The 13,240-nt window shown below is 40.8% G+C and overlaps 1 protein-coding gene across 5 annotated transcripts in view; it reads right to left on the bottom strand.

The window, feature by feature from the left end:
- Positions 1 to 13,240, bottom strand: part of acot7 (acyl-CoA thioesterase 7) — a 46,504-nt gene that overhangs the window by 2,693 nt on the left and 30,571 nt on the right. For all 5 annotated transcript variants that reach the window (XM_086214388.1, XM_086214387.1, XM_086214389.1 and 2 more), the window contains 2 exons: positions 12,741 to 12,857; positions 8,664 to 8,848 (listed from right to left, as the gene is read on the bottom strand). In XM_086214388.1, coding sequence (XP_086070514.1) covers positions 8,664 to 8,848; positions 12,741 to 12,857 — 302 coding nt within the window. The remainder of the gene's footprint in view (positions 1 to 8,663; positions 8,849 to 12,740; positions 12,858 to 13,240) is intronic.

Genomic DNA, 13,240 nt, shown 5'->3' with positions numbered 1-13,240 from the left:
GCATCATAGAAATTCAAAACATGTAGAGATAGCAGGAAAAGTTGGAATTTCATGGAACATTTATTCAGATGTCAGCACTACCAATGTTTAGCGCTCCCTCAGCAAGTTAGGGTGAGCAACAAGACAAGCGCTCATGTTTGTAAAACAGACTGAAAGGTGAAATTATCAGGAAGGCTAATGCATGTGTGCTGTGTAGCAGGCTGCTGTTTGGCACCTTCACTGATCAAACGCCATGTTATGGCTTTCTTCAACATGAGATTTGCTCTTTCTAAAGAAATGTCTCACTATTTTTCAAGGCAAGTAGTGCAAAAAAGAAATTGATACATCAACAGACTGTTAGTTTCAGTTGGACTCAACAGATCTATGTCTTTTATTCTGTTTACCCCCCTTTTACCCCTCTTTTTTCTCCCTCCCCCTTTCTCTCTGTCCCTCAGAGGATTTAACTTTTTTCTAATAAGACTTTCAAAAAACATACTGAGGTATATACTAATTTGGTTTAATTCCTTCTCCAACACTTAATTTTAGAAATGCTTCTTGTGATTTGCTCAAAATACATTAAGGCTTGTAACAAACAGGTCGCCAAAGAGATATTTCCAGATGCCTTTTTTCAGCTGCCAATTCATAAAAATAAACCCAAAGTTTCTAAGTACTCCTCTTTATCCCAAGAGATCGTCTTGGACTCCATCAAAAGAACATTTTCCAGCCTGAGATGTTGTTTACCAACTGACTCAGATGCATAAGAATGTGTTTCAACCAAAAATTGTACCTTAAAAGCTCTATGTGTTTGTGGTAAAATAAAAATACCTGATGGTATTTACACTGGCAATAGCAAACATTTCTGGTTAGCTCTCTGCTAACAAATATGGATAAACAGTTTAATCGTGCAGTTCGTGTCCTTCCGTATGTTATCAGACTTCATAGAGAAAATTCCGAAACTACTCATTGTATGCTGTTGCATTTCCTGTTGTATTTTTGATGACTTTGTCTCCCTTTGTCCTTTAATTGCTGTGTATCTGCCAAGAGACTGTGGATGTAAATGAGCAATTCTGCTAACTACAGCATAATTACAGACCTATTTATACTGATGTTCATGAATATGTGCTGTCCCTTTCAAATAAAGATTAAATAAATGAAAACAAGTTACTTTGCTCAGCATTGTTTTTAGCCAGTTATCAGATCCTTCTGTCACAATGTAAGTTTATGGGAGAAGAGATTTTGTGGACACAGTGGATCGTGGGACGGATGGTGAAGGAACATCAGAAAAAACACTGTCCTTGGTCCCGAGTTCAGGATCAGCCATCAAATGTTTGAATTGTTTTTGCAGGAGAAAAGATGTTATAAATATTGCAACACTGATTTTTCGCTCGTTTGACAAATATCAAGAGACAAGTGAACAACGGACACAAGGACTCGGGATCAAGACTGGGAAAACGTAATATTTCAGTCGATGAGACCTTCAACTGTTCCTCTTACAGTTTTGCTGGAGATGATTTTGTTTGGAATAAATGATGAATAACTGTAATCAGAGCCAGCACGTCAACAATATGTGGTGTTTCTTCTTTGCTATTTTCCCTGCTCGTGCTGTATGTGCTGGTCTGGTGCACATGTGCAGCACATTGATGCTCATCCAGATCACATTAGCATAACTCGATGAGACAATTGAATGCTGGTCTAAAAATGTCCTTTTGGTGTCCCTGTGAAATTGGTATTCCCACAGTAGCAGCAGTCTAATAACTATGATTATGCAGGATCATCAACTACTACTAATGACTCTCTGGCGCAAAAGCTATCAGCCCTAGCGAAAATAGCCATCCATGTTTTATGGTGTCTTAAAACTGAACATCTCCACTGTCAATGCTTTCACATTTCAGGGAACAAGAAAATTCTGCATTCTGCCTTAATGTTTAGACATTCAATTTGTTTGAGATGACTCATCCAAGTTTTGGTTGCATCCATTGCGCCTGTCTTGGAACAGTGTCTGAATGTTCCTTCCTTTTAATATAATTATGGCAAAGTAAAATTCTGCATGCATAAGTCCTTTTACCAAAGGTATGATATCATTATGAACCTGACCTCTGTGGAAAACCGCAGATGTCCCACTGATAGCTCTAACTTCATCTTGTTTGTGTTGAGATAAAAGCAGATCTTCATCAGGTCTTCTTTGAGCTGATAAAAAAGGAATTATGCATAAGGAATATGTCTGCAAAAATCCCCACTACACACAAACTAGAACTGAGGCTGACAATGAGTGTTGCAGGTATTTGGTCCTCGATCAGAGTATTGAGTTCGTGGTGGATCAATCCTTTGAGGAACATGAATATATGAGTATCATGCTGAAGAAAGAAATACTATGAACAGAAGTCAGGTGCAACCAACTGCACAGGAAACACTTGAGAAATTAATCTGGATGTCAGCCACTAGGAACCAAAATAAAACCAGACATCAGCGCCTTGGCTGATTGGGTCAAACAGCCAAGAAACCAGCTGATTCACTTGCTGTGCTTATCCTCCATTAGGTGGGAAGTTGAATGGAGGTTGACAAACCAAATGATGTAAACTTGGAACACGGACAAGACTCATTCAGACAAGGCCAGCAGTGTCCGTGTGCTGGCACAGGCAGTTGTTCAGTTGGGCAGCGGGCTTCAGTAGCACTGTACACCAGCAGCACTAAGCTGCAAGAAATCAATAACAGCCATCTGGACTGGCACGAAGTTGAAAAGTACTGTATCGTTTTTGGTAGACTCAAAGAGGGGAGCACATGCAGGAGGGTGACATTTTGAACAAGGACATTGTGCTGCCAGTAAAGCTGGGTGATCGTTTGTTGATGGTATAAATCACCTTAAAGTACTGCAATATAACTAAAAAACAGGTACTGCATTCCTACATCCAGCATTTTTGTTCCTCTCTTTTTATGCCTTCATCCGTTGTTTTTTTTTTTGTCCCTCCAAATACAAACTCTATCCAATGAAGAAAATGTAGCACATAAACATCAAATGAGTTGGAGCTTTCAGCTGTAATAACACCAGCCAGTAATTATAATTATGACTGATGCAAAAATACCACAGAAGATTCACAGAAGTAAATTACCAGCTCGAGCAAGGGTCCACTTTTCCGCAATCAACGGGGGCCAACCAAACATCTTTGGTTCCACAATTTGCAACAAAAACTGTGTGTGTTCTTGGAAAGTGTGAGATGTTCATTTATTAAAAGCAGACAGAGGTGATCCACAGTAAACTGTCCCTCATCGTCATCCAATTAAAAATAATACAGAGAAAAATCAGGAGCACTCATAGTCTTTTGTAAATTAGCACAAAGCTTTCTCTCTTTGTTTTCTCCACTTTAAATTAACCCCTCATGGTCGATGCTAAAGGAGCAAACACTGGCCTGCACTCCGTGTTGTGCCATGGATTACAAAGTCAGGAATATTCCGCAAGTCAAGTGCAACCATTAACCCGTTGCTTCTTGTCATGAATGGGAGGACTCTAAAAATAAATGTGCATCACTTCATGTGGACTACAGGAAGTTGCCATGACAACCAGGCTTGTTTTCGTGTCAAGGGAGGCCAGCTGAGTCTCTGAGCCACTAAGACAGGAAGGAAGGGGGGGGGGGGGGGATAGAGGGGAAATGATTGATGGAGAGATGGAAGAAATGAAATAATGAACAAAAGGAATAAAAAAAGAAAGCTCAGTGTACAGAAAGCCCAAACATACTGGAAAGAAATAATAATCATTTCATCTGCGGACAGTTTTGAGCTTCCACCAGCTTTTCATTCATACCCTCACACACCTGCGTACATTCTGGTGAAACCACTGTGCACCACATCCATCCACCACCAGCTGGCATTCAGGGTGCACTGGCCACTGGCTGAGGATTCAAAGTGCTGACCTTCTGAAAACAAGCCAGCTTTTCCAACCTTAAGGCAACTGCTACCCCATTAAAATACATCTGAAATACAACAAAGACATAAATTGGGCAAAGGTGCTTGCGGGTATTTAAAAAAATTTTCAATGTCAACCCAGCACATAAATTATTTCAGCTCTTTTCATGGGAGCTTCTGCAGAAAGACAAGGCATCCCCCTTCTCCCCTCCTATCTGTCCCCTTTCCCTGCTCCTGCCTCCTCCACCAGTGACAGCACACACGCACACACACACACACACACACGCACACACACACACACACACACACACACACACACACACACACACACACACACACACACGGTCCCTAACACCCTGCTGAGCTAAAACAGGAAAATCTATAAATAGTAAACACAGTGGGCTCACTCGAGAGAAAGCCTGCATGAGAGAATGGGGGGAGAAAGTACCTGCAGTCAAAAAATAGCAGAAGCTTTCCTTTCTATCCAGCTATTTTTAGAACACTGCTGGAATCAATCCACATGCCATGAAGACTTTATTACTGAAGGTTTGACATTTGATTGGATCTCATTGTGTGTGTGTGTGTGTGTGTGTGTGTGTGTGTGTGTGTGTGTGTGTGTGTTTAACTTGAACATAATTAAATGGGGGGCAAAATAATGACACCACAGATAAAAATAAAGAGGAAGAGGAGGAGGAGGCGACAGATGTTGCCTGTCTTAATGAAAAAATGGGTCCCGTGTGTCACGGTGAAGCCATTATGTGGAGAACATCAACAGAGAGAGACACAAAATAAAGGTCACACTGAAAATCCCTCTGTATAAGGTCCTGGACAAAGAAGCAGAATTACTTTGAAAGATCTGTATGAGTTTCATAAGAATATTGAATACCAACAGATGAAGATGGTGTGCAAGACTGGGATAGGACAACATGGAGGATATTTTCCATGGCAGATATATGAGAGGCAGCCCAGCACAGGCACATGTTTACTACACAAACAAGACAGTCTAGTAAAGGCTGGGAGGAGCAGGATACAGTGTTAAATTATTGTATGAATTATTTATGATAAGGTCGTAATGAGTGCAGCGCCACTAACGATCAGGTTCGCACCACAACGTACTGTAGTAGGTGGTGGTTCTGCTCTTTAACCCTGGCTGAGTGAAGGCAGGCGGTGGTGAGAATATTACTGAGGTACTCACGATGGAATAGCCTGGAGGAGCTCTGGGGTCTTTGGTTGACCAGGGGAGCGTCTCTGGCTCAAAAATCATCAACAATTACACCCAAAAAAATGTTTTGTTTTGTTTTTTTTAATTGATAATTAATGTCAAAACTGAACAGCTGTTCAGACATTTAGGGAAATTTCTGTCCTCTGGAAGGGTGTCTGATTACAGCTGTAATCTTAATTCGAGTGTAAATAATGGCAAAAAAGAAAGAGAAACATTAAATAAACCAATTAAATGACAAATCTGACTGCTAGCATAATTATCATCCATCTCCAGTTTCTACAGATGCTGTGCCATGCTCTTGAAATCATCAGTCCACGATAACAGCACATGTCCTACAGAATATTCAAATACCTTTTCCTATTTGGAGGATAGAAATGTGAGCATGCTCATCCAATTTGACACTACTTAGATTAATAGATTATGTGGCTGCAGGTGAATTTAAACTGGAGGGATAATGAGGCCAAACATTAGTCATGCTGTGTTCTGCTCGCCGTTATCCAGCTTACAATGCAAATTAATGTCATCACAGCATTTCCATCGATCACAGTCCTATCTCCACCATTAGGGGAATTTCAGGTGTTAATTGGATTGATGTGTTAACCCTTATTTCCTGCATGTGATGCAGCTCTTTAATACACAGCAGGTTCGCAGGCTTAATAGAGTCAAGATGGACACTCGCTCATTTTGATCTCTATCTTATCGCTCGGTAAATAGTTGAAGCCAGAAATAGCCCGGATTGAGCCTCATACCCCCCTCGCTCACATAAATAAACACACGCATTTCTGCTCACTGATGTGTTCAAGCACGTGTACAATCACACGCAAAGCTTACTCTCACTCACATCAACCGACTCGTGTGTTCAGGAGCTCGATCTGTCCTCTCTCCTCCGAACACATCTGCCTGTGCTGAATCTATATCCAACCTTTCCTCTCTAACACATGCACACGCATGCATTTCTCCCCCCTTGTTTATCAGACATGCTACATCAGAGCCCTGACAGCCGAGGCTCCATTTAGATTCCCATTTATAGTGTTGAGGATGAATTATTAAAATCATCAGGAGATTTTTTTTTTTTTTTTAGCCTCTTTTTACAAAATCGAGGTGAACAGAGAAATTACAATGATTCTAATCACAGCTGCAATTCTCCTCCGCTTAAAACAAAAGGCACGATGGAAACGCAGGTAATGAATGCGTGCAGAGAGGCAGACAATGGCCGGACCCAACACAGGTTTGTGTCAAATGGAAATGGGGAGAGTGACAGGCGCTTTTGAACATGCCGACTGGCAGAGATTTGATTCGCATTAGTCTGACAGGAACAGAAGCAGACGAGGCCGTTTTCCAAATAGATGTGTCATGCTCTTAAAGGCTGATGCTGTACCTTGAAGTGAGTGTGTGAATGTTTATAGTAAGAGGTTATTACTGCTGCACTATGAGACATGACAACACCCCTTAAACTAGCTCTTATTTTCACATCCACACAGCTCCAGTGTTTTTTCAAACCCAGCACACCGTCATCACCTGCATCCGTTTTTTTGTTTTTTTTTAAACGGTGCTTTTTTTCTTCGTAATCTCTTTCAGGCAGAGGAAGAACATTAACCTGAAAAACAACTTGGTTTTTAGCTTGTCTTACTTGGAAAGTTTGGTCTCCACTTTCCATGTATTTCCTTGGTTTACTCATGCACACTGCTAGGGTTTCATGATTAGCCCAGGTGCTAACTCTTTGCATTTCATACAAGTATGCACTTGAGAGAATAATGATCTGATGTTGGATGACAAATTCCTCCGAAGCTGCCCACTCAGCTTGTGCAAATGTTATGGACGTGCTGAGCCAGACAGCAGAGTAAATGCCATCAAATTTATCAAGATGGCAATTCACAGCATTTGATGCAGCGCATCATGTTTTAAATAACAATTAAGCCATAAAAGAAATGTCCAAAAACATCAATCTGAGGATCAGTTTTGGTGGAAGTATATGGAATGTATTATCTACATATTAATTCTATAATGTTTGTCTTATAACGACTGAAACTGAATAAATTCTGCAATTAGCTTCACTCTGGGCGCTTGAAATGGAACCGTATTGGCTCCACCTTTGACTACATCCTGAAAACTGATGTTATTTCATACGTTTTAAAAGGACCAGAGATGATCAGGGTGTGTGAGAGCCACCAGGGAGTGATTTAAAGTTGCTGAGTTAACAGATGGTCTGTGCGTATAGTGTTTGCATATAAACAGGCTGAGGATCATTGTGTACCGCAGAGCCGGATCAAACAGCAGGTGCCTCCTCTCCTGTCTACAGGTAAACATGGACAATTTATACGCTGAGGATAAGTGCTGAGTCAGCCGAACCTGAACATGCATGGGTATTAGTATTCAGCCCTCACCACTTCAGGACATCACGCTGCTGTGGGCTTCCCAAAGATCACATGACTTAGAGAATGCGACTGTCAGGCCGAAACAGAGAGAAGCTGGAGATCAACTTAATATGAAATGAGGAGACAATAATGAAATGGAGAGGTGAAGTCAGTGCAAAATCAGTCATTTCAAATCTTTTTTTTTATAGCCTGGGGATAAAAATTCAATCCCTTAGTTTACCAGAGGCTGTGTTTAATTGTCCTTGAGGAAGTAATTGAACCACTAATTGCTCCTGATGAGCACCTTGCAATGCAAGCCTAAGTGTGTGTGTGTGTGTGTGTGTGTGTGTGTGTGTGTGTGTTTAAAAGGACTTTGAGTAGCGTAAAGTAGAGAAGAAGAGGCCCAGTGACACTGCTGTGACTTGCAGCTCGAAACATGAAATGAACAACGGCTTCCTGCTAAAACATCCACTCGCTCCTGGTATCTGACATCTTCTGGTTTTGTACTTCCCAGTTGTCATAAGTACTATAACCACTAAATGGCGACACTCAAAAGTCAATAAATGTCATCATTTTTCTGTCTCGACATATCTGCAGCTTATAACTACATTTGTTTGGATAGATAACAGTGGACCGACAGCATCTCTCTGTCTCTCTGTCTACTTTCCATCCAACTAACTCCTATTCCAATATCCCACATTCTTATGAGTTAAGAGAAGTGAAAAAAAGCCCTCAGTAATATTTTACATCATGCTAACTAATAATAGTCAGATTTTGCTGATGGCGACATCAAATCATCAGCTGTAACTATTTATTATACTTATACAAAAAGCCCTAATGATGAGGGGAGGTTCAAGCATTGCCGCATTTATTATTTGTTATGTCAGAAAAAAATTATGTCTATTTCTGAAACATAGGAAAGGCTTGATGATTGAAATAAAGACCAGCAGCATGATTCAGATGATGAGAGCAGGACCTCCGGGTTGTGTTTGCTCTCAGAAATGGTCTGGAAAGTGGTCTGGTCTTTCAGTTCTAACAAAATTAAGGTTTCAGACAATCCTTCGAAATGTCACGACATTTAATCTACTTTTTGTCAACCATTTAATAAGAGGTTTTATATATTACGTTGCCCTAGTTTCTAATTCGATTTTTTTTTTTTTTATGATTGTGAATGAGGCTGAAAAGGCTGTGCAGTCGTGGACGGTACCAACCTTAAGAGGAGGGATGGGCAGAGGCTTATTCTCCTTGTCCAGGGAGATGAAGGTGAAGAAGGCAGAGACAGCCCGGTACTTCCTCTCCTCAGCCTCGATCAGAGAGGACGCATCTACCAAAACCTCGATTTCCATCGACTTGTTGCTGACAAATGTGAGTCGCCCCGTCACCGTCACCACACAGCCTGGAGGAGAAGAGGACAAAGATAAGAGAACTATGACGTTAAAGTTAATGGAGCACGAGGGTTTTCATTGATTTTAAACACGTGTGAATAGACTGCTATGAGTGAATTTCATTTATCATGATTAAACAGCCTTTGCCTTCAGTCATTCACGGCAGTTTTATTTTGTGTTCTGTTACTAAAAGTTTTTGAAGGGTACAAAAGAAAAAAGGCACAAGTTAAGAATGATCAACCGATGAATGTTTTGCATGGTCTGAAATCTTTAAGCAGGCAGTTTATATCATGTGATTTTAAAACCAGGACCCTCACATGAACATCTGACAAGCACTTCAAATCTCGGGCAAGGAAAACGTAGCTTCTTCTACTCTGGCAATCGACTTCACGTTGTTGCATCATGAGCAAGAGTGATGCAGGCAGACGATCTCTGGCTGGAGGGCCTCAAGATCCAGAGCCACTCAAACATGTTCCAATAACAAGGTTTTCAGATCAAACGAAAAATAGGACAAGTGGAACTTGTTTGGCTGTGTGTGCAAGACAGAAAAACCATCAGTGGAGACAAAGTTGCATTCTAGTTGGAAGCATCTGAAAGACGTCAATGTTTCTGATCAACTCTGATGACCCATTAATTCCACTGCAGCAGAAACTTCAATGAATCAATTTGGATTTCATTCAGCTAAAATGAAAAATTAGCGCTCCTTTTTAAAAAAAAAATCTGATCAACCCATAGTACTGAGGATTGCTGATGTGTTTCTTGATTCGTTCTGATGTGCCCATACTGTATTATTATTGCTGGTTGCCATGGAGACAAGGAGAGGAGGCGTTATCGCTGCAGACTGGCAAACCGTATCACTGAGATCTTACAGATAAAGTCGAATACTGAATGAATAAAAATGTGATCCAAACCTATGGAGCTTTGACTCACCAAAGCAAAACAAAATCCTACTCTACCGATGAATTCGACTGGACTTGTTAAGGAGAACAAAACAAGTTTTTCATGAGGCATGTACAAATATTTGAAATTCATTTCATTTTAACGCTTTTAGTCAATTAAATCACAGTGGCAGCAATTCTAATGCAAACTGATTGAATACTGAGATATCAGAGAAACTGCTCACATGATACATTTCAATGATGCGTTAACAAAGTTAGTGTGCTGCTGCCTTTGGCTTCTGTTTTTGCTACTGGAGAAAGTGTCAGGGGATTGCCAGTGTTTGGGGACTTTGTTAGTCAAGATAATACATTCAAATTAAATTAAATTTCCTGTCCAAGTGGCTTGCTATTGCAGTACATACACTCAGAGTGTTTATTTTCTCCTTCGCTCCAGTTCCTTGTTATCTGGTCCGCTGAGTGTCTTTACCACCAGGAGTGAGTCCGGTCTCCCTCAGGTTAACTATCTGGCACAGATGTATTAGGCTCAGTGGAGCATGCTCTGCTCAGTGGGGAAAAAAAAGAGCGAGCCCTGATGAGACCGGGAGATTTTTTTTTTTTTTTTTTTAAAGACCTTCATGATTAATAATTGATTTGTGCAGAAAGTGGATCTTGGACTCGTGCAGCTGTGAAGGTCAGCCACCATGAAGACACACAGTGGGTCAGAGTCTCTGTTGATACAGATAGTCTTCTGGTGCCATGCTGGGACGCCGTGTTGAGTGCACTGAGCTCTGGCAGCCATACCTTTGAGCAACAGTAATAAATTATGAAATCACCTCAAAAAGGTGTTGGTTTTTGTTTTTTTGGTGACAATTCTCCAGTGAAACTTTCAATTTTAAGACCACCATTCAATTCTATTTTTCCTTCTTGTTCAGTCCAGACAGCTCAGCCATTGATAAGCTTTCATAGTATACCTCACCAGACCAGCCACAATAAACACAAAGAGTTTCATTAAAATCATGCCAGATCAATCAAATTACTATGTGAATCCAACCAACAACTCCACCATTATGAGAGTTCATAATGCAACCCTTTATTTTTGTCTCACATATTCTCTCTCACCTGTTTTTACATTCCCACCTCCATTCTCTCCCTTTCATCCACCCATCACCTTTTGAAGTTTGGTGCCTTTATTCTCATTCTTTGTACCTCTAGCTGTTTTGCCCTAATGGAACACAGTGAGAAGCAGCACCCGAGGAACATCAATGACCAGCACCTTCACGGACTCAAACTCTCAGCCCCCCCCCCCCCAAAACACACATTATAGTTTATGCTAAGTTCGTGGTAAGGTGGGAAATGAAACACGAGGGAATCAATGCTGCTTTTCTTCATTTTAGTTAACTTTGAGCATTTATAATGATAATATCCTCTTTGTTCTAGTTCTCGCTCTCCTAGAGCAGTGGTATAACTACAATAAAACTACACTGATGGACTAAAACACAACCAGGCATCATGTTTCCCACTAAGAGTTTGGATTATTCTGACACTGCAGCTATAATGTTTGAAAGTGATGTCATATTTTAATTTAGCTGGCTGGATGAAGTAAAGATACAAGATAAAACAACAAAGCAGTACTCCAGAGGTGCGGCCTGCCGTACTCGCAACTGTCTTGGGGTTGATTTTTGTTTTGATCTTCTCTCCATCTCTTGAGTTATTTTGTCCTCAAGCCAAACGGGAACTCTGCTGGTGAAACAACACCTAAGCCTCTGTTGAGGCCAGGAGAAATCATGTCACCACCACCTAAACGTGGAGGACAGATAGAGGCAGTCACTGGAGCGATCTAAAACTGCACTGTCTGAGATTTTTGGTCCCGAAAATTCCACACAGGTGTTATTTTAAATGCCTGATATCTCTTCTCCCTCTGAAATCTCTCCTACAGACACTGCTGAGGACATCTTTTTTTTTTTTAAATTGGAGGAAATTATCCTGCATAAAGTTGCCTGTGTTGGAGAAAATACACATCCTATAGCCCATAAATGCAGTGCAGCTGGAGGTGATGAGGAGTTGTTGCTCTGAGTACAAAGACGTCCCGACTGCTTCCAAGTTCACCTACAGAGAGACGTGGCTGCTTCTTTGTTAACACAAAATCCTGAGTTTATCATAACATCTCATCTTTGCTCTGGATGTCTGGATCCCATCAGGTTCAGTTCGCCGACAGGAAATAAATCCTGTCTTACAACACCATGGTTTCACTTTTGAAATATTTGGATTTTGAAATTGATGGCCAATTTGTGGCATGCTGACAATTTCTAAGAATAGCGGAAGATATTTTTGATGCAGTTCAACCTAACATGTCAGGAGTTACTGGGATGTTTTGCTTCATTACAGCTTTCCTCTTTCTCATATTCCTGGTGTTTCACGTGTGCTGTATGTCTGACCACTGTAGTTTCACCCCTAACTGCACTCTTTGCAAACTTTGTGTCCAACAACATCTTAAACTCAGCTTTTAGAGAGTTAAAACAGTAAAATGTCAACACAATCATTACTGGACTTCATTATGTCAAAGAATATGATAGTGCAGCCATGTTGATAAAAGAAATCTTCCCAATAGGAAGCTTTGAATTTGTCCATGTGGTAATCTCCCCTTTGTTTCAAATACAGTAGTGATGTATTCTAATGTGAAAACTGTAAGCTGAGACACAAAGCTTGGTAATGGAAAGTGGTTAAATTAAAACACTGATGTGTTTTGCAGATGAAGCGGCAGCCCAACAAAACACAATGGCCTAATTAGCAACAGTGTTGCAGCTGTCAACGTGGATTATTCCAATTTAAAACTGCATTGTCAGAGGCTGAATTTACACACACATTAGCATAGTTCATTATGACTTTAGAAAGTTCAGCTCATTAAGGACCAAAAAAGGCAGAAATAACAGGTGGAACAGATTCATGGAAGGTCAGGATGCAGCTGCTCGGAGCTAGCGGCTACACCTCTACAAGAATTTAAAGCATATCCTCACGTCATCCTCACCTTTCTTGATCTTGCGATGGAAGTTGATGGCATCCACAGAGGCTGTGACAATATTGGTGTTGCAGTGCCGAGCCGCCACGATACCGGCGACCTCATCCATCAGCTTCATGGTGACACCTGTTCAAGGCACAAGCACAGTTTGACTACATCCATTCAAGACCAATACTAGCAGCACTGCTACCGCCTCATGAATATATTGTAGTTTTCCTGTGTGATGCCCTAGAATAAACCAGAACAGGCCCGATTTCAATTTCTGATAGAGTAAGTGGTTAATTGTTACGTCTATTTGTCTTCAAAGTATCATGGAGTATTAGTCTTAAGTTTCCAAAGAAATACATTTTTGTTTCTTCAGCAAACAAAAGCAAGATTAGATCTGTAGACAGTGGCCTTGAGTTGAGGATGTGCTGTTACTGATACATTAGTCACTGCACTTCACGAAATTGTGGATCTCTGACAATGAATGCAGCTGTGAAAGAAGAAAGTGCTGTAGCATTGTTCTG

The sequence above is a fragment of the Aulostomus chinensis genome, chromosome 9 (assembly GCF_037954235.1).
Source record: "Aulostomus chinensis isolate RoL2024-O1b breed Wild chromosome 9, RoL_Achi_v1.0, whole genome shotgun sequence".
In the NCBI taxonomy this organism is placed as follows: Eukaryota; Metazoa; Chordata; class Actinopteri; order Syngnathiformes; family Aulostomidae; genus Aulostomus; species Aulostomus chinensis.
Note: the sequence above shows the minus strand (reverse complement) of the source record. Positions and strands in the feature narration are given on the sequence as shown.